Source organism: Carlito syrichta, unplaced genomic scaffold, assembly GCF_000164805.1.
Source record: "Carlito syrichta isolate Samal-C Ts95f unplaced genomic scaffold, Tarsius_syrichta-2.0.1 Scaffold315260, whole genome shotgun sequence".
NCBI classification, from domain to species: Eukaryota; Metazoa; Chordata; class Mammalia; order Primates; family Tarsiidae; genus Carlito; species Carlito syrichta.
The window spans coordinates 166,971-188,093 of NW_007259356.1; the positions used below are offsets into that span (position 1 = coordinate 166,971).

The following is a 21,123-nucleotide window of genomic DNA, read 5'->3' on the forward strand; positions in this document are numbered from 1 at the left end:
CACCTCTTCTTCAATTAATGTTATTAGTAGCCAAGTTAGGGGTGAAAAGGCAAAAGGCAAAAGCCAGAGAGCAGAAAATGAAGTCTTTTGATGTGTTCTCTTTCTTTTCCTTTCAAATCTTTTCTTGGGGACAGGCTGGGAAACAGATCACCAATTGGGATATTGAATAGAAGGAGGATGAGTCCATCTAAGTCATCGAAGTGTCAGACAGCCATTCCAACCTCATTCTGTCATCAGATTCGAAAGCCATTTTTCGAAAAAAAGAAATACAGAATTGAAAATGTGAGCTACAGCTTCTAATTCGTAAGTGATAACTCAGTTGTTTTGCAATGGAATATTTAGGGACAAAGATCAAATCAAGGCTTTTCTAACTTCCGATTGTGAGTCAAAAGCAGTAAGGAATCGAGGTGGAATCTCCTTGTTTCCTGAGTGAGCTCTCTTTGGGAGGTGTCTTCTGCCCATGCCGAGGGGTCTTGGCGCGTTATACATAGTCGTACTTGGAAGGATGAGATTGGACCTCGTCCTCTGCGCGGGCGCCCCCATCGTATATCTTCTTTTTCATGTTGGACCCCAGGCCAGTGCTGGTCTTGAAGCCTCCAGGCCTGTAGGCAACATTGTGGCCCGAGGCGTGATAGGACACAGCCTTGTAGCTGAAAGAAAAAGAAACATTCCATGAGTGCAGATGTCTTTGGCAGGAGGACCAATTGGGCAATTGGTCCATTTACCCTGGACTGTCTTCAGTTTAGAACTGGAAGTCCGGTGTCCTTGGAAGCCCAGTGTCCTGGGCAAACTGGTGTGGTTTGTCACCCTCGTTTTGGAGACCCTGGTTTTTCTGCTTCTGCAGGGGAGCAGAATTTCTTGCGTTGTGTTAGAGATTTGTTGAGCTGATAATGGCTAGTGAGTTTCCTCTGTGAAACAATAAATATAAAGCTGTGAGCCAGGGGATACCTATGGGCAGCCCGTCTCTTCTAATCTGCCCATTTCCTTGATGAGGCAGCAGAGGTCCAGAAAAGGCAAATGACCTGCTGGAGGCCACAGGGCCAGTCGGCAGGAGAATCACACTGGACTCTAGCACTTTTGACTCCGGTTCTGTGTGTGAGTTGCCGCAGGGCTTCTCCGCAGCAGTATGGTTGACATTTGGGAATGGATACTTCCTTGTTATGGGACAGCTCTGTGCACTACGGGATATTCAGCAGGCATCCCTGGCCTCTACCCACGGCATGCCAGTATCACTAGTCTCCCCTCCCAATTGTAACAATTAAAGGAATCTTCAGATCTTGCCAAATATCCCCTGGGGAGAATCGCCCCAGCTGAGAATCCCTGAGTGACAGTCTACAGGCGCTCAAAGAACCTGGAGGGGATGGCTTTTCCCTTCAAATTGGATCACGTGGGAATAGGACTGGGCTGAGACATCCCTGTTATGTTCCTTAGGTTCCCCATAAAAGACAAAGTTCAATAATCCTTTGGTCAATACATTTCTTCCGTATGCCCAGACTCATAGTACTGGTTGCAAGTTACACACATCAGCGTGGACTCCAAACAAACGAAGCACCTGCCCGCACTGGCGTGGGATGACTCACTTGGCTTCCTCGGGTGCCAGGCCGCGGCAGGCGATGCACATCATCACACCCCCGATGAGCGTGAGGCCTCCGGCCACCCAGCCCACGAACAGAGCTGCGCCGAAGGTGTACCTGGGTGGGGAGACGGTGGCTGAGAATGGGACTCGACTCTCCAGGCTCCGCCCACCGCACCTGACCATGCCTGTGCTCTCTGTCCCCGTTTCTAGAGTCTACATTCATCCTTTTCCACGGCCCCTGGACGCACACTGTTTGGGTCACAGCCAACTGATCAGGTACCCTGGAGAATGGGGTTGGGACCCAAGTGAGTCAGTAGAACTGTAGGGGAATCCTTGGGCCCCTAGCGGCACTCAGGCATGAAATTCCAAATCTGGTCTCCGTGAAACATCTCAGGAACCCCCCCACCCTCTCTTCAAGTGTCTTGAAGCTTTGTTAAGAGAAATTTGAGAGATATAAAATCAGCCTCCAGTTATTATTTCTAAAGGAATTTTAATTCCTTGAGTCCTTACTTTGGACCAAGAAGCAATCATCGTATGAAGTAACTTTTGCGACCATCCATGTGGGTAGGAATAGTAGCTTAAGAAAGAACTCGGTCGAAGTGACCATTCATCCTTTCTTTTGTTTGTTTGCTCCTGTGTTCAGCAAATATTTATTGGGCTCCTCCCTGACGCTGAGACGTAGGGGGTGAACAAGATAAACAGAGACAATGCCTTCATGGTGCTTCCGGTGCAGCCCACACCAGAATTCTCACTTGAGGTGGTTTGACCCTGAAGCTGGTGCCCTTCCCCTGGGAGGGCTGCCTCCACTGGGACCCAACGACATCAGAGCAGGATTGAGAGCAAAATCTCCCAATAATGAAATCACTGTGATTCCAAACAGACATTTTTGGATGGCGGAGAGATATCCCCAAATCCTCAGTGACTGAAAACTGCTAGGGCTCTTGGAGTTGGAGGTCAAGTTCCCAGCTGGCATCGAAATACCCACGGACATCCTTGGCTTCCTGACCTGCAGAGTTTCCCGAGGAAACCAAGGATGTCCGTGGGTATTTCGATGTCAGCCGGGAACTTGACCCCCATCTCCAAGAGCCCTGCAGAAAAGGAGGGCTTAGCATGGAGGTGCCTCCCTTGGAGCCATGGTGACTGTAGAATACCATGCATTGCTGATATACTTAAAATCTGCTATACAAACTAAGAACATAATGCCCGCAGTAGGAAGACAGAACGTCTGCAATCTAAGCAAATACAATACTTTAGATGTGATTAAAAGTTGCACCCAGCCGGGTTCAGTGGCTCAGCCTATAATCCCACACTTTGGGAAACTGAGGTGAGTGGATTGCCCGAGCCCGCAGATTCGAGACCCACCTGGGCAACTTGGCGAGACCTCATCTCTACAATAAATCAAAAATGAGCCAGGCGTGGTAGTGTGCGCCTGTAGTTCCAGCTACTTGGAAGGCTGAGGTGGAAGGATGGCCAGAGCCCAGCAGGTCGAGGCTGCGGTGACCGGGAGCGGCCACTGCACTCCAGTCTGGGCAACGGAGTGAGACTCCTACTCAAAAAAAAACAAACAAAACAAAAAACCTGCACCCCTTTTAGCAGGATTAAAATCAACAATATAAGCCTCGTGCCCAAGAATGATAAGTGGTGTAACCCTGGTTGGCTGAGCTCGGCCCTTGAAAAAGTTCTGGGAGAAAATTTACCTGCAGGCTGTTTGTATCTCTTTGGACTAGGAAAATATATATTTGGTTTGAGGGCTGCCGCCTTGAAAAGAAGAACCCTGCTCTTCTTCTCATCCTACCCAGTGTGGGATGGACAGCAGGACACACCCTGCAACACCTCCAGTGAACCCCCAGGTGATGATTCTCCTGGGGGCAGCCCTTGTCCCTCTGATCTGACACAGGGTCCCTGTCCTCGATATCCCTAGAGATGGTTGAATGATTTCATAATGTTAATGATGACAGCCGCAATCACTATCACTTACTGAGCTTTTACTGATACTGTGATAGACACTGTTTACCACTGTCTCATTTAATTCTCCCAAGAGTCACTGTGATCATATTTTAAAGTTTTCCAAAGTAAGATGTAAAGTATTTTATCACAGTGACCACTTTATAGATGAGGATATGGGGGCTCAGAAAAGTTAACTAACTTATCCAAAGACCTAGGAAGGACATGGCATTGTCAGGATGCAAATTCAAGTCACTCTGCTCTTAAAGCTGTCTTTGTTAGCTGTTAAGCTCTGCAATCTTTTATGCGTGAGAAACAAGGTCCCCTTCCTCAACCTGGACACTCTGAGTCAAGGTTAGCAAACCTAAATACTTGGCACAGGCAAGAAACTCAGATGAGAGAGGTGAACTAGATAGGAGAACACACTTCAATTTCTCAGCTTTAATATATGGAGGAAAAAACCCATACGCATGATGACACACGGCATCAGAATCGGGCCATTGGAGAGCGGTTAGGACCGTGGCAAACTAGTGTGTGTCTCCTCGCTGGAAGGGCGGCTTCCTCCCAGCTGCAGGGATGGGGCCGTGTGAGAATGAGAACCTGGTGCTGCCTTGTCTTCTGATTTTTTTTTTACCCAAAGCTAGAAATACAGATCTGTGTGTGCATGGTATGACGTCTTCCTACGGCGGGCACTAATTGGTGCTCTGACCCATTTCCTGTTTTTGTGTCTCTCTTGCCTTGACCTGCTGGCCCTTGTGACTGTCCTTGGAATTCTGGCTTCAGTGCAAGCACCAGAGCCACTTTGCCCACAGAAACTGACTGGCCCCGAGGAGGGAAAGCCCAGCTCTTTAGTCTGGAGTCGAGGCAGCTCTGAAGGGCAACTCATGCCGTGCAGGGTCACGCTGAGCTGGGCCGTCACCTAAACTAACACCCCTGTTTGTCTCCCCCTCCTTTCTTGTCTCTGCCTCCTCTCTACCCTTCCTTAGCAAATACTTGCACAGAGCTCATCTCCTTGGGAGAAAACGAGAAGAGAGAAAGGAGAAAGATAGCTAGCTGCCCACCCGGGAAGGGGGATGTCCAGAAGGCCATTCAGAATCATCCGGTCTTGACCCAGAACTGAAGCTGCCTGACCAAGGAACACGGGCCAGTGCTGGGGAGACAGCGTGTGAGAGTGAAGACAGACATCAGTCTTCGGTGCAAGGTGGGTATCGGTGACACCTCTGGGCAGAGAGGCAGTGATGCCAGGCACCCATGCACTCCAGGCAGTTTGGGATCTTCTTCTTTTTTTGAGTTGGAATCTTACTCTGTCTCCCAGACTGGAGTGCAGTGGCACACTCACGGCAACCCCAGCGCTGACCTGCTGGGCTCTGGTGACCCTTCTGCCTCAGCCTTCCAAGTAGCCGGAACTACAGGTGTGCACTACCACACCTGGCTAATTTTTATTTTTTTGCTTTATGGTAGAGATGAGGTCTCGACAATTTGCCTAGACTGTTCTCGAACCCATGGACTCAGGCGATCCCCTCACCTTGGCCTCCGAAAGTGCTGGAATGACAGGCTTGAGCCACCTCACCCTGCCAGGCTGGGATCTTCTAAGGAGGGTAAACAGCCACTCTGGCTTGCCCCTGATGGAGAACCTTCCCAGGATGAGGGATTCATAGTGTGCTGGTCAGCCTCCTTCTAAGTTGCACTTGGACCCAAAAGGAGGAACACGGAGGAGGATGAGGGAGCTTATAAGACTGATTCCCCTCCCATTCTTGGAACAAAGCAGAAACATGACTGAGGATTGGAGTTCCGGGGAGCCAGGGAGTAGTGGATTTGTCACACCCCCACACTCTGTTTGTACCCCATGTTGGTGTGGCTGGAGAAATGCCACGTGCGTTCACTCCAGAGAGGACAGGTCACTGAGGCACACGGCCTATACTACTCTCTCAGAGCAAGATCTTTCTTCAGGGATTTGCTGCTGCATCTTACCATGAAGAGCGTCCCTTTGAAGTGGCGAGAATGCATACAGGCATTGGTATTGTCTTCCCATCTTTTAAAAGGTCTACTCTCCTTCAGACACTAAATAGTAGTGGAATTTTACCTCCCTCTGCTAGACTGTACCCTCCATGAGCGCGGGGATTTGGTCTGTTTCCCCAGCACTCTGAGCACTTCCTGGTCCACCGTGGGGACTCAATACATTTGTAGAATGAATGAATGAATGAACGAATGGATGAGAGAAAGAGGAAGCTGTGCCAGGAAAAATCATCACTTTTCTTACCTATGCTGCACCTCGGTCATCGCTGTTCTAACTTCTACCCGTTCCAAGCCAGGTTCCTGTTATGAACTGGAGATCTAAGGTGATGTTCATTTACTCACCTGGGTGAATAGTGCCTGTTTCATTGCCACCACAATGGGGCCGGCGTACGAGTGTTAGATAAATGCTGTGAACTGTCACTGTATTTCAATGCAAATGTCAGATCAGCCTCAAGTCATATCACCATGAATATTTCACGAAAATGAAGTTTATGAATTTATGGGAGATTGTTGATTTATGATATGGAATGGTTGCCTCTGATAAATTTTTGCTATTTCAGGCCCCGACAGTCACACTAGGCACACGTGCTTAATCAGATTCTAACAACAATATCCATCACGGATTGCTGAGACCCAGATGAGGAGGTTACCTGGTCTGAACAGTCTGCACCATCCCACCCATTCCGGTGTACATGTTAGCCGTGGACATCCAGAAGTTAGTGACCAGCATGTTGGCAAACACAGACACTCCGGCAATCGCACAGAGACCTGCGGGCAAAGAACAAGAATGCTCCAGAGTCAGCTTTAAGGAATCACATTTCTGGGGCAATTTATGGTTAAACAAATAGTGGGTGAGTAGGCTGCAGAGTCCTGTAAATCAAGCATCAATTATTGAATTCCCACTCTGTGCTGGACCTTGTGGTAGGCGCTTAGTATCTTTATCTCACTAATTGTGGAAGGATTGGTGTGTGTGCAGGAAGAGACTTTTCAGGCATCTTGGCACTCAGGGCCCACAGTCCAAATATCTTGGGTCTGGCTCTTTGGTGATGTCAAGAGATCTTCCCTTAAACTCACTTTCTAGAGTCGTACCAAGAAAATGTCTTTTAGGGATCGAGTCACGTGACTACCCTAGGGTTGAGAACCTCTTATACTGGATTTGGGTTGGCAACTGAGAAGGACCTCCATTCTTGTCTGTGTAATTGGGCCTCCACACTCAGATCTTGAATCCCAGCATGATAGTTCTGAACCATGTTCGATAGTAGGGAGGGTCATGCTTCCTCCGCCAGAATAGTTCTGCTTTGATATTCTCGGAAGTGGGAACCCTAGGGTTTGCGTTTACCTGAAATGATGAACATGATTCCAGAGGTCAGCGTCATGTTGGCTTTGGCGGAATCCTCCATGCTGCCAATGCGGATGCATTTCAGGGCAAAGATGGCTACCAGGAGGCCGATGGCACCCAGGACGATGCCCACGATCATTAGGGCTCGCACTGCCTGCAGCATGGCTGAGGGACAAGCGCAAGACACAAGCAGACAAGTAAGGCCACTTCAATACAATTCATCAGGCTCTGGTTTATAAAGCAAAGCAACCACAGCTACCCAGCACTGGGTCTCTGAGAAATAGCAAGTTCATAAGCCATGGACTTGCCGTTGTCAAAGGATGTGGAGTGGTGGGAAATACAAAATGCACCTCTTGCATGATGAAGCACCTGCATGCAGGTAGCTACAGAGTGAGAAAATTATGGATGGTTGGGACTGGGAGGACCCTCAGATTTTATCTATCTCAGATACCACATTTTAAAGTTTGATCATTTGGAGTCCAGAAAGGGAAAATGGTTTGTCTAAGGTAACAGTTTGAAGGATTGACAGCATTTTTAGTAAAGCCATGTGGCTATGACTTCTAACCCAAATACTTTCTTCTCTTGCCTTTCCATATGAGCTCAAAGTTTCTTGTAGGTGTGTCCACTTTAGGAAAACCCAGTATTCGCTTATATTAGTAGCACACGATGAAGCCAAGGTCACTAAGTGATAAATCAAGGGCACCCTATTTTTGTTCCTTTTCAAAAGGAACTCCTAAGGTCATCATGAGCTATAGGTTTCATGTGTATATAAAAATATTATTACGTCAATATCGGGCCTTTTTTATTTTTAATTTTAAATATGCGGGGTACAATTCAGGGTTAGGTATACAAATGTTCATTATGCAGGTCCCCTTGTTGATGAGGTGTGCGTCCCCTTCCCCGGCAGTTTCCCACTATTGTCAATCCCTGTCTTATAGTATTAGGACAGTTGTTCAAGGACTGCTTGTGAGTGATACTTGGTTCTTTGTTTCTGTGATATATCACTCAATATTATAGCCTCTAAGTTTGTCCAAGTTGCAGCGAAGTGCATAATTTTGTCCTTGCTGTTGACTGTGTAATATTCTGTCATATATTTGTGCCACATTTTTTGTATCCAGTCCTCTTTTGATAGGCAGCATGGTTGGTTCCATATTTTTGCTATTGTGAATAGTGCTGCAATCAACATGCGTGTGCAGGTATCTTTTTCGTAGAGTGATTTGTGATCCTCCAGATATATTTCCAACAGGTGGATAGCGGGGTCATATGGAAGGTCAATTTTGAGATCTTTTAGGAATCACCAAATGTTTTCCACAGGGGTCGTACTAGTTTACACTCCCACCAACAGTGTAGAAGTGTTCTTTTTTCCCCGCACCCTCTCCAGTATCTGTTGTTTTTTGAGTTATTGGTGGCGGCTATCCTGACTGGAGTTAGGTGGTGACTCAGTGTGGTTTTGATTTGCATTTCTATGATGACTAGTGAGGTTGAGCATTTTTTTTTTTGAGTTGGAGTCTCACTCTGTCGCCCGGACTGGAGTGCAGTGGCCGCTCCCGGCCACCGCAGCCTTGACCTGCTGGGCTCCGGCGATCCTTCCGCCTCAGTCTTCCGAGTAGCCGGAATTACAGGCACACGCTACCACGCCCGGCTGATTTTTGATTTATTGTAGAGATGAGGTCTCGCTGCCCAGGCGGGTCTCGAACCCACGGGCTCAGGCAATCCACTCACCTTAGCCTCCCAAAGGCGTGGGATTATAGGCTGAGCCACCGAGCCCGGCCGAGGTTGAGCATTTTAATATCAGGCCTTTCAACACATCCACAGTTTTTAACATTTCCCTTTCTAGGTATCAGTGGCAGCTGTAGGTCCTGCAGGGAGTCACCTGAAGCGACTTCACCTCCAGGTATATCCAAAGTTGTTTCCAGTGCATCCCTAGTACAGTGACTCATTGCAGCAACTGTTTGTTGAGCCCCCATGGCTGGGCATGGATGACTGTAGTTAACACATCAGACAGTCTCTGTTCTCATGGAGCTTATGTCAAAGTGGAAAAAGACAGACACTAAACATGTGCATTACAAAGACAATGACTTTTACAAGGAGTACAAATTTTTCCAGAAGGCAAGACCCTAGTGTGGCCTGGTCTGGTAGAGTTGAACTGCAGAGCTCTGTGGAGGTGTTATGTGCTGAATACCAGTTGTTTTATATATATATATATATATATATATATATATATATATATATATATATACCAGTTGTTTTATATATATATATATCTCCTATATATATATCTCCTTTCAGTATATCCCCCTTTCTGTCTTAAGCAGATGATTCTTAAAAGAGTTGCCAAGTCAGTACTTTTCAAACTATTAAAATTTTTAATTGATGCTCTGGCAAAATACAAAATCACGTCTGAGTGTCATAGGGATGCCAAATTGTCATATAGGTTTAGAAATGTATTCTCAATTTTGGTACCAGAACTGTCCAGATAGGTAACAATCAGTCTGTGGGCCCACTTGGTACACAGGCCACACTTTGAATAGCACGATGGACCCTGATCTTTCAGGCCATGACCTTATACCTGGTGCCTTGACCACAGTCAATTAATCCAGCATAGGCCTCTGACACAAACTGGGCAGGTGAGACTCTTATGCAGAATGTTCATGCTTTGGACACAGAGGACATCAGGTCAGTCTTTTCCTACTGGCTAAATGTATAAGATGCTGTCTTGGGAGTTGTGGTTTCCATCAGCTGACAAAGCTGGTGAACTGCTTCGAATGACAAGCAGACCAAACCCAAGAAGGAGACAGAGTCCTGACAGTGTTTCAGTTCTGGACTCCAGCTAGTCCTGTGATCCAGATACATTCTTTCCTTGGGTTTCAGGCACTACCCCAGCATCATGACTTAAACAAAGATCTCCTTACCTGCTTAAGCTAACTCAGGTTGGCGTTCTGGAATCAAGTGGTTCTAACTTAGGCAAGGTAGGTTCACCAGTGTCTAGAAATGCTAACATTTAAATCCTTATTATTTGTGGAGAGTTTCTGCCCCTCAATGGTCCAAAGTCATGACCAGCATGTTGCTGAAGACCCTTGCAGGTGTGAGGAAGCTTTCATGCCAAGTCTATAGCTGCAAAGACACCACATCCTGCAGAGTGCTGCCAGAGAAGGGTTAAAGAGCATTCTTTTTCTTTTACTTGAAAAAACCAATTGTTTTCTAGTTATATAAGCAAAAAATGCTCATTATGAAAGCTTCAGAACCTATAGAAAACAAGAAAAAATTCAATAACCTGTTATCCCAACTCTTGGAGATACCTACCTTTAACATCTTGGTGGGTGGTTTCCCAAGAAGACACTTTTAAAAAGGGGGAAACAAACCCCAGTGAGGCTCACACTGTCACCCAGACCCAAGGGAGTGAGTCAAGAGCCAACAAGAAATTCAGGAGGTTGCAGGGGTTTTAATAATAAGGAGATTGAGGGATGCTCAAGTGAGGTGTCATTCCTACCCTAAGTGAGACCAGTTAATAATTGCCAGGCAAAATTCAAACCTGGGGATGGAAAATAACCAAGAGAAATACTTTATGCTTTTTTTCTTCTTGAAGGAGGTACTGAGGGCTCTTCCCGTACTGCTGTGACTCAGAGCAAAAGGCTCGGAGGAAGCTGTAATAAAACAGAAAGCTCTGTCCCGTTCTAGTTGCCATAGCCAGTCGCGACTTTGGAGTGAAAGCTATTAGAGAATTTTCAGATACTATAAAATTTAATGCATGCGAAAATTCCTGCAATATAGGCATGAGTTATTTCCATTTTAGAGTTGAAGACGTGAAGACTCAGGTAGAGTAAATTGCCCGAGAACACACATCAACAGGAAGGCAGAGCTCACAGTCGAATCCAGAACCATCTCAAAATTGTTACTTTCCCATCACAGTACCCCTCTCTGGGCACCTCTTCTGGAAGAACAGGTGACGTTCCGGCTGCCATCAAAGTAAAAGGATCTGTAAGCTCCGAACAGAATGTGTCCTCCAAACTTGGAGACTTGACCATAAAATGTCATCTTCTGAAATGAATGCCAAAAATGTGCAAAGAAACATTCCCCCCAAATTATTTCAGAGATAATGTATAAATGCGACTCTCAAGACAAGGGCATTCCCATCTTTTGTAAGAGTCTTGAGGGCCAGGCTCGGTGGCTCAGCTTGTCATCCCAGTGCTTTGGGAGGCTGAGGTGAGTGGATTACCTGAGCCCGCGGGTTCGAGACCTGCTCCCTGGGCAACTTGGAGAGACCTTGACTCTACAATACATCAAAAACTAGCCAGGCGTGGTAGCGTGTGCCTGTAGTTCTGGCTCCTTGGAAGGCTGAGGCGGAAGGATTGCTGGAGCTCAGAAAGGTGAGGCTGCGGTGGCCAGGAGTGTGCCACTGTACTCCAGTCTGGGCGACAGAGTGAGACTCCAACTCCAAAAAAAAAGAGTCTTGGGAGAGAACTCTCCAATCTCCTTGGGACGATTTCCTTCTCAGACAACAGCTAACATCAGTGGAGCTGTCCGCTTAGTCACTGTAAATTGTGTATCATAAAGCAATTTGTCGCACCAGAAGAGTTGGCAATCAATGAGAAATATTGAAAAAGGAGAATTAGATCATGCAGAACTTGTTAACAAGTTTTCTGCAGTGTCCAAGCAATGTCAGTCCTGGTAGCCTTGTCCCCAGGGGTCTCCCTGAAGGAGAGATGGTTGTGTCCAGCTTTTCTAGTTTCATTCCATCCATCACCACAGACTTGATTACAATTCTCTTTCTCTAAAGAAACCTCTGATTTTAACTCTGCGTCTCTTCTAGAAAGAGAATTCTACAAGCAACCATCATCCATCTTGGACCCACGAGCAACTGTTACGGGAACAGTTGCCAGGAAGCAGAAGGAAATGTGCTCCACCACGCATTCCTAGAAGCCCTCCACGTCTAGCAACAGCATGGAGATGCTTGCTGCTAACCTGAACTTCCCTTCCAGCTGGACGGCTCTATCATCTGGGATTCTAATCCTTCTCTATAGATATAAGCAAGAAAACTGCCCCCAAAGTAGGTATGTTTCTCTTTCAGCCATTCTGTCTCATAGATGATGTTCTAATCAAGAGGCTTATCAGGTGATAACTGGTGAGTCAACGGGCTCTACTGCCTGGTTCCTTGCACCAAAGGTGTGACTCCAGCATTCTTTCCAGTGAACAATGAAGTGTTACCAGACCTGAAGGGTGGGCAGGAAAGAAGCAAACAGAATGGTAGGAACTCAGTGTTCCCTTCCTGTTGCAAAAATATCTTGTTCCCCCAAGCAGCTGTGGACTGACAGGTAAGGTGCCTTCAGGTGTGATTTTCGAACTTGGCTGCACCTGAGCACCTCCTGGGAGAACTTTTAATAGTAATTTTGGCTTCTCCCCCTGCTCAGAGATTTTCATTTAATTGTTCAATAACAAAATTTCAAGAAAAATATGAGAAAACAGCCCTCCAGAAGGGCTCAGAGGGGCTTCAGAGTGGGGAGTTGAAAGAAAAGACGTTCCCAGGGGCTGGCACTTCTAAGCTGGCTGGGAAGTGGGAGCAGGCTGATGAGGCCGTGACTCACTTGGCACTAAAGGTTGGTCTGGATTCTTGGTGGGGCAGGGTGATTGGGAGGGCCCACACCTTCAGGCGTAGCTTGGTCTCAGTCTTTAGGCAGAGGAGCTGGTAGAGGAGCTCAAAGGAGAGGACCTGGGAAGAGGGACGTTTGAGGGCAGATCCCAGGGGAAAAGCTCTTGAGAACAAGGTGGAATAGTCTGAATTCTCTAGGGGTCCCAGAGAACTATCACGGAGGTCCTTTGTATCTCACGAACTCCTTCAGAACAGTGTGCCACCAGGTGAATGTTGTTAGGTGAGCCATCTAACCTCAATGACAATGAACTTCTTCAACTCTGGAGTGGAACGAAGATATCTCTTGCATTGAGATGTTGTGAGGATCGATGCAGCCTGCCACCAGTATAACACCGAGCCAGGCTCAATGATTATGTTTCCTCTTCTTCCCTAAAAATAGTATCTCCCTTGCCAACCCCCATGGCTTTGGCTTGTATTGACATTATATGAACCAGAATCTTCTCGCATGGTGATAAAATGTGGCTGAGGCTTGGAAACAGTCATGTGTGTGGAATTGCTATGGATAAGAGGAGAAGAAGCTTTGAAAAGAGGAGGAAGAGAAAGGTCTGGGTCTAGCAACACCTAAGCGGGGAAGAAGACCAGGAGAAATGGACACAGGACTGGCCAGCAACGAGCAGGGAAACTCTGATGAGAGAGGCAGTGGATGTGGGTTTCCATTCTCACTGCATTTGTCCTTTCAGAATTGATAGATCGAAACTTAGTCCCTACTGCAATCATAGTAAGAGGTGGCGTCTTTAAGAGATACCCTCAGGAGTGGCATTGGTGCCTTCATAAAAGACCCGGGAGGGAGTCTGTCCTTTTGACTTTTCTAGTCCATCCTCCATGTAAGGACACAGCAAGAAACACCAACTTTGGAGCAGAAAACAAGCCCTCACCAGACTCTGAATCTGCCAGCCCCTTGGTCTTGGACTTTCCAGCTTCTAGAACTGTGAGAAATACATTTCTATGGTTTATATAGTACCTAGTCTATGGTAATAGTATCAGGAGCAGACTAAGACAACCTCTAAGGTGAGGTTCAACTACAGAGCTCTGCGGATATATCTCCCCACCAAGAAATGCTGCTGTGCTACTGACTAGGCCTTCCTAGAGTGCAAGGCTGTTCCTGTCATCAGAACGACCACCAAAGCCACAAACGGAGCAGGCATTATGGCTCCTGTCTCTTAGCTTTTGCTCATTAAGAAATTGGGGCGTGCAGCCTCATGTTATACCTAAGTTGCAAGTTCTCTTGAGCTTTGTAGATGTGTTCTCAGTTCATAGTGGTGTCTCCTTCACATGTACAATAATGTGTAGATGCTTGTCTACATATATATATTTTTTGAGTTGGAGTCTCACTCTGTTGCCCAGACTAGAGTGCCGTGGCCCTCCCGGCCACCGCAGCCTCGACCTACTGGGTTCCGGCGATCCTTCCACCTCAGCCTTCCAAGTAGCTGGAACTACAGGCACGTGCTACCACGCCCAGCTAATTTTTGATTTATTGTAGAGATGAGGTCTCGCCAAGTTGCCTAGGCGGGTCTCGAACCTGTGGGCTCAGGCAATCCACTCACCTCGGCCTCCCAAAGTATGGGATTACAGGCTGAGCCACCGAGCCGGGCTTCCATATTTTTTTAAGGCGTATTTGTGCTAAAATACCTTTCTCTTTTGAAGAGACACGAAGCAGCTTAAATGAGAGCCAAAGGCCTTCCCCAGATTTCATTTCAACTTTATAACTGATTTATAATTACTTTACCTTGTAAGGCCAGTTTCTTCTACTGGAAGTCGGGAAAGACAAGCTGGTTTCACAACCAGTGAAAACATTCAGCCAATTAACGGGGCAGCTCCTTTAGAAAGAATACTTGTGAGCCATCTCATTTTTCCCTTTATGGAGCTTCGCTTTAGATTCTTTGGAACTATTCTCTGGGTTAAAAGAGGTTTTGTAAGAAGCCTCCATTTTGTGTGTGTAAATGATTTACGGGTTGAAGGGAAACTCCCTAGCTTTCTCATGGCTGTTGCTTTTGCGCATTGGGGAAGAAAGGGAGACTATAGCTAGTCATATAATGAAAATCAAGACTCTCAGTGCCTGCAAAGGGTCTGAGGACAAGTGAAGTGCTCAGGACACAAGCTGGGTGGAGATGAGAAGGGAGAACAAAGGACCCTAAATAATCTTGACTTTGGGTGTTTCGATTCATAAAAGGTGCTTGGTTTTAGAGAAAAACTTCTGGAAGATCAAATGTCCTAGCTGCTTGAAAGCTTTGGGTGGTGTAGACACAGCAGTGAGGACTTAGTGATGCCAACAGCTAGCTTGTAAATGGGTTGCAGAACGCTTTCACACAACTACCTTACCGTGAGGCATTTCACAGACAGGCAAAGTGAGGTCAAGACATGGAGGCGGCCAAGTTATACCCTCGATTCCAATTCATCTGCCTCTAACTTGAGGGCCTACCACTGTACCAAATTCGGTCAAAAGGTTTGCAAGCACATTGGAAAAAGCATCACTTGGCTGTAACATCAAGCTGGGGACATGATGGAGCCAAGGACGTGAGTCTGCCAGGTCTTTGCCCCCTCTCCACTTTGCTTACTGACTGCCCTTTGTTTTTCCTTTCTACTGGTTTCAGGGAAGGGAATTGGGAATGAAATACAAGTTATCCGTGCTTTGAACTCAGTATCTTTAATTATAGTGTATGTCTTTAATTACATGGGTCAATGTACCAGTATCCCTTCGGCTCTTATTGTGCTCAAGCTCAAACCCCACTCATCAGTTCTAAAGGCAATCCATTCCTAGTTGGAATGCAGAAACAGCGTGTGGGCATGGGGCAGGGGGAAATGACACAGTCTTGGCAGTCTTTCAGTCTTTTGTTCACACCTAGTTTCTGCCGTCTTCTATCCGTGGGACCTTGGGCATGCTACCTTTCCCCTCTGAGTCTCAGTTTCTGTCTTTGCAAAAATGAAGCTAATGCCTGTCTCCCTGATTGTTGTGATGATAAAGCTGGAAGTCAATGTGCAGTTCAATAAATTGTCCAAAACAACTTCTAGGCCCTGTCCTCAGAGCACTGCATGCTGAATTATCTGTGTGGAATACAATGAGATTGGATCTTGGGCTTTCAGTTATGCAGAGCTGATGACGTATAGGTGGATAGTCCTGCTACCATCATCATTTACCTATAGCTTACATCTTATAGCTTATTGCATTGAATTATTATTCTATGGCTGTAAATTTCAAAGATACATGAATGAAAAGTGAGATTTTTGCAAGAAAAGTGTTTATACTTAGGAAGAATTTAATAACTGGTAGTGATTATTATGATCTAATTAAAAAATTTTGAGTCAGGGACTCACTCAGTCACCCAGACTAGAGTGCTGTGGCATAATCATGGCTTACTGCAGCCTTAACCTCCTGGGCTCAGGATATCCATCTACCTCAGCCTCCCAAGTAGCTGGGACACAGGGGCGTACACCACCATGCCAGGCTAATTTTTTGATTTTTTTTGTAGCGACAAGTTCTCGCTATGTTGCCTGGGCTGTTCTCAAACTCCTGGTCTCAAGCGATCCTCCTGTCTCAGGCTCCCTAAGCTCTGGGATTACAGGCATGTGCCACCATGCCCAGCCTATTATGATTATTAGCTAAGCTATTATAGATATCTACCTCATGTCTTTCTGTAAACACTTTAAGGCTTCTCTTAAAGGCGGTATTTCCCTGGGTTCTAGGTCAAAATTAAAGTCTCTGCATCATCCCCCTGCAAACTTACATTTCTACCCCCAAGCATTTCATTCACCTCCTTTGCTCAGGAATCTCTTTCCTAGGTTCCTTGCCATGCTTAAGAAAATACATCAGGCAGGTTAGGCGTCAGGTCCTGGCTGGTTAATGTGACTCCTTCCAGCTCCTTGGGTGCCCCACAAGTGTCTTCTCTGGCTTCCCTATCTCCTTACATTGCTGCCTTTTGCGTTTGAATTTCTTTCAAGCCTTTTCTTCCCGGTAAGCTTCCTGCCCATTCCTTACTTCAGCTGGCCAACTTGAAGGTATCAAATATTTGTATTTTGGGATGCCAATTTAGAGTGTAGCCACTCAGGCTGTACAAGGACCGGCTGCTCTGAAACACACACACTGTTCTCCAAGGCCACGAATGATCAGTGATTCAAAGTACTACATTTTCCTCAGACTCAATCCCAAGCAATGATTTCCCCGACTTCTGGTAGAAGCCTGTTCCCTCGACTCAGATAGGCAGAACCGGGGTCCACCCCTGTGGTGGCTGCTGGGACCTCTCCTCCAGTCCCTCTGCCGGCTCAGCCCTGCTTGACTTTTCACAACACCACTGGGAGACAGGACACAGCGGCACCCACTCTCCCCTGCTCCAACCCTCTGCTCTGGGCCTGCTGTGGGCCATGGTGGGTGTTATGGGAGATGCAAGACAGCCGTATCAGGATCCTGTGGACCCAAGTTCACTGACAGGGATAAGACTGAGAGTTTCCAAGAGCCCCAAGCACATTCCTGCAGGACCTGACATTCACATTTGCCGTCCTCCAAACACGATTCCAGGACATCCTTCCTCTCAGCTGACCCAAAACCCTTCTCAGAGAGCCCAAGACCTCTCCCTTTGTGGGTCTGAAACATCTCAGGGCTCTTTGGGTGGCAACTACAGTTTCTCTCTAAGAACTCTCTGCCTGGCCTGTCATGGAAAAAAAGGAGCCAGCATCGCCAAATCTCCCACTCTACCTCTCCACCTCCTTCCCTCCCTCATGTCTCCTTTCTTTCTCCTTACTTGTTGTAAAAATTGTCCTAATTTCCATGACCGTATTTACATTCCTCTGATATTAAGTGCCAGGGAATTTTTACACCGCAGAAACTCACCTCAAACCCTACCTCCTTCCTGATTCCAGACCACCTCCACCCAAACCTCTGGCTCTGAAGCCACCCACTATGTCTTATCTTGCATCAGACAGTATTGTACACATAGAGGAATCCAGTAATATTTGTCTGAAAAATGAATATCATTTTTCTCTTGCTTATACTGAGCCCAGGATGTTGAGGCTGCCATGAGCCATGATGGTGCCACTGCACTCCAGCCTGGGCAGCAGAGTGAGACCTCAACTCAAAAATTAAGAGAAAAATCAGCCGGGCTCGGTGGCTCAGCCTGTAATCCTGTGCCTTTGGGAGGCTGAGGTGAGTGGACTGCCTGAGCCCGCAGGTTCGAGACCCACCTGGGCAACTTAGCGAGATCTCTACAATAAAAAAAAAAATTAGCCGGATGTGGCAGCGCGCACCTGTAGTTCCAGCTACTTGGAAGGCTGAGGTGGAAGGATGGCCGGAGCCCAGCAGGTCGAGGCTGCGGTGGCCGGGAGTGGCCACTGCACTCCAGTCTGGGTGACAGAGTGAGACTCCAACTCAAAAAAAATAAAAAACAGAAAAATCATCATCATCACCATCTTTTGCACTCTCATTGGTTTTGACAATTTGATGTTCAAGGAATTATCTGTCTAGCTGAACTGAGGTCAGTGTGGTTGATATGTTCAGTCCAGGCAGTTGCTATTCAAATAATTCCCATGACAGGGCCATAGGTAGTCAGCAAATAACCGTTTGATCTTACATCTCTTGGCCCCCAGCGTCATATGGCTGGTCCCGGCCAGTGTGCCGTGAGTGACATGCATCACTTCCAGGCTGAGGTAGTTAAGAGCTGATGTGCCTCCTCAAGTCTTTCTTCTCTTGCCGCCACAACTCTACACATGGTAGCTACAAGAAGGCTGCCCGTCCCACAGTGAATTTTATGTGGCTAAGATGTAAACTTGTGCTGTGTGAAGCCACTGAGATGTTCAAGTCTGTTTGTTGCAGCAGCTGACATTAGCTGCCCTGACTAATACAGTCCCTGAAACTCCAGCTCCTGTAACATAGCAGGCATGCAAAAGATACTTGCTGAATCCATGACTGCATGAACAAATGAATCTGGTCCAGTCAGGAGGAGTACCAGGTCCTTTTCTACATATGGAGCCATGATAGCCCAAATTGCAGTACAAAGGCAATCTACTACCATTTTTTGAGGAAACCCGTGACCTGTTTTTAGTTCACATGGCTCGCATAAACACTCATTATTCGGTCTAACTTAGTTTATCAACCCTTTGACGCATACTTACTCTACCAAGCCCTACCCTGGGAATTGGGGAAATAATTCTTATCTAGCTGACGAGAGCTGCAGCACAGAAGCTGAAAAGACAAGTAAAGATAGCCAAGTGAATAAGCTAAGGTTCACACTCCAACAGAACCTCCTTAATGAAGCCATACTCATTCCCTCCCGTCTTGATTCTTCCCATGGAATCACCACTTTCCTCCTGGTGCGCCAAGCACCTGTGTCAAAGCCCCATGGCACGTACTGCCTTTCCTTTGATATTTACACATCAGCCCGTACCTTTCACAGGAGTTGACAGGTGCCAACAAGGCCAGTTTTGCCTTGTGTACTCTTTGAAGGTATGCAAGAAATGCTTCTCAGATTGTGAGCAGTGTTGCGTCTTGAGAACCGAATATGCTCAGTGCTGTGAGAATGCTCTGGCTTGGTGCAGAGATTTGTGGGATCTGCTCAATTTGGGGGCTTGAGGAGGTTTCAGGGAAGATTTGTGGAGAGGGCAGTTCGGGGGTAGAAGGGAACACTTAGGGGAGTGAGGGCCATGGCTGCCCAGGACCAAGTTCCGAAAATACTAAAAGGATAGGTTGGAGGAAGAGGATGAGGAAGAGATGGGTCAGAGAAGGCAGAGGAGGGGGGTCTTGAAGGAAGACTTGGTGTCAGGCTGTTATGTCTGCACCTAATTAAGCTGGAAGGGGAGCCGTGGAACACGTCTGGGTTCTGGAAGGTCTACGAAGATGAGCACTGACAGCTGGGAGCTGGTCATTGAAACACTCCCCCGGTCCTCCGCCATGGCCGGAAAAGCAAACACTCTCGAGAGCTGAAGGATAGACACCACACAGAGAAATTTTAAGAGGGGAGTGGGAACCTGTCGTCCTTTAAGTTGGTTGCCAGCCACCCAGGAGAGAAACCGAACTTGACAATGATCAGGATCAAGAGAAGATTTTCCAGGAAAGCAGGGCAGATGCGTCAGTGACATGAGATAAAAGAGGCAGGAAGGAGAAGGGCTGACCCGCAGGATGTGGTCCCAGATGGGATGGCGTGAGGGCTGCAGAGCCCTGATGGAGAGGTCGGCCTTGGCAGGAAAGCCAAGGGGATTTGGTTCTGCAGAGAGCAGAACTGTCAAGGGGAGAGGGGGAGACGTGCTCAGAGGGGCCATGGAGGTGGACTCTCTTGGTAGAACTGGAGTAGTAAGTCAGGTTGGAGGCAACGGGCTGGTCCATTCGAGGGGGCGGAACTCTGGGAACCCCACGTGTGGGAGCAATAATCAAGGGGTTGATTACATGTGGCGTGGCCCTGGGGAGTGGTCATTGGGCAGGGAGTCGTGGAAGGCCCTGCCTTAATTTTGAATGTGAAGCCGATCTTTTTTCTCTGTAGAACGGCTAAAATTAGGCGTGGCTAGCGAGTCAGCGTTCTGTTCCTGGCACTTCTTCCCTCTGGTTGCTCCCTTCCCACCATAGCCATCCCTCCTCAGTCGGGTTCTCTGTCCTCTGGCCACGGTCCACTTCCCTTGCTCTCCTAGGAGGGTCTTTCCATGGGGTCAGTGATCGTGGCGTTCCTGCAACGAGTGGCTTCAAAACTGGACTAAATAACCCAGTTCTTCTACTCTGAAACCCACCTTCCGTTTCTTTCTGAAAAGGAAATCAAATGAGTTGAATTGCTTTTCACAATTCACTTTCAAGGGCTCCACAGCCTCTTGACAATTTCTTGCAAATGTATTTGCATCGACCTGTTCCCCGGGTATGTTTTTTTCAGAGGGATGAAACCCTAACACTGTTCTCCTTTCCCTGCCACACTCACGTCTTGGCCACCCCTTGAAGCCATCGATTATTCTCTTGTTTGCTTTTGAAAAAAAAACTCAACTAGAGTACCCATCATGTCCATAATGCAAAGTGATGGTGATGCATATGAAAAGCAATGACTTTTTTTAAGAGCCAGGGTTAACTTATTTTATTTCAGGGGTAAATGGATGTCACCTTTGCAATTATATTTGTATTCTGACATTATAATAATATAATTATAATTATATAATTCCGTTCTGATATACATTGATTTTTAGGATGATGTTCTCAATACAAACGCAGAGCAAGTATATATATATATATATATATATATATATAATTTAATGGAGCCTAGAGGGACCCCAACTTTTTGAAGACAAATTTAGTTTAACTCAAAATAAAATCAAGTCAGCCCTCAATAAATTTTTCCAACTATAACAAAACCTTCACCATCTTTCTTCCCTTCTCTCACCTAGGTGCAGGCAGGAGCAAGCCATGTGCACATATGCACACCATGTATTTTCTGCTTGAGAAACACTAGTCTATGCTGAGTGCCATGAGCGTGCCCTGACAACAGACCCGGTCTTTGCCTGACCAGCCTTCTTTACTAGCAACTCCTGTGCCTTGAGTATGCATTCTCCCATTTTCTCCTGTATGATTACTGCCTTATTGGACACGGCACCAACTTCTCTGCTCATTCGCCCTTTTCATTCTGAGCCAGAGCCGCCAGGCTCCCA

At 46.9% G+C, this 21,123-nt stretch overlaps 1 protein-coding gene across 3 annotated transcripts in view; it reads right to left on the minus strand.

Annotated features, from left to right (window-relative positions):
* Positions 1 to 364: 364 nt before the first annotated feature.
* CLDN18 (claudin 18) overlaps positions 365 to 21,123 on the minus strand; it is a 30,972-nt gene continuing 10,213 nt past the window's right edge. Inside the window, exons 2-6 of one of the 3 annotated variants that reach the window (XM_008072487.1) lie at positions 7,005 to 7,040; positions 6,876 to 6,971; positions 6,187 to 6,304; positions 1,581 to 1,691; positions 365 to 650 (exon numbers count right to left, since the gene is read on the minus strand). In XM_008072487.1, the coding sequence (XP_008070678.1) occupies positions 482 to 650; positions 1,581 to 1,691; positions 6,187 to 6,304; positions 6,876 to 6,971; positions 7,005 to 7,040 (530 nt within the window). In that variant the 3' untranslated portion in view covers positions 365 to 481. Of the gene's footprint in view, positions 651 to 1,580; positions 1,692 to 6,186; positions 6,305 to 6,875; positions 7,041 to 21,123 lie in introns of all 3 variants that reach the window. The other 2 variants (XM_008072486.1, XM_008072485.1) reach the window with 2 other exon arrangements.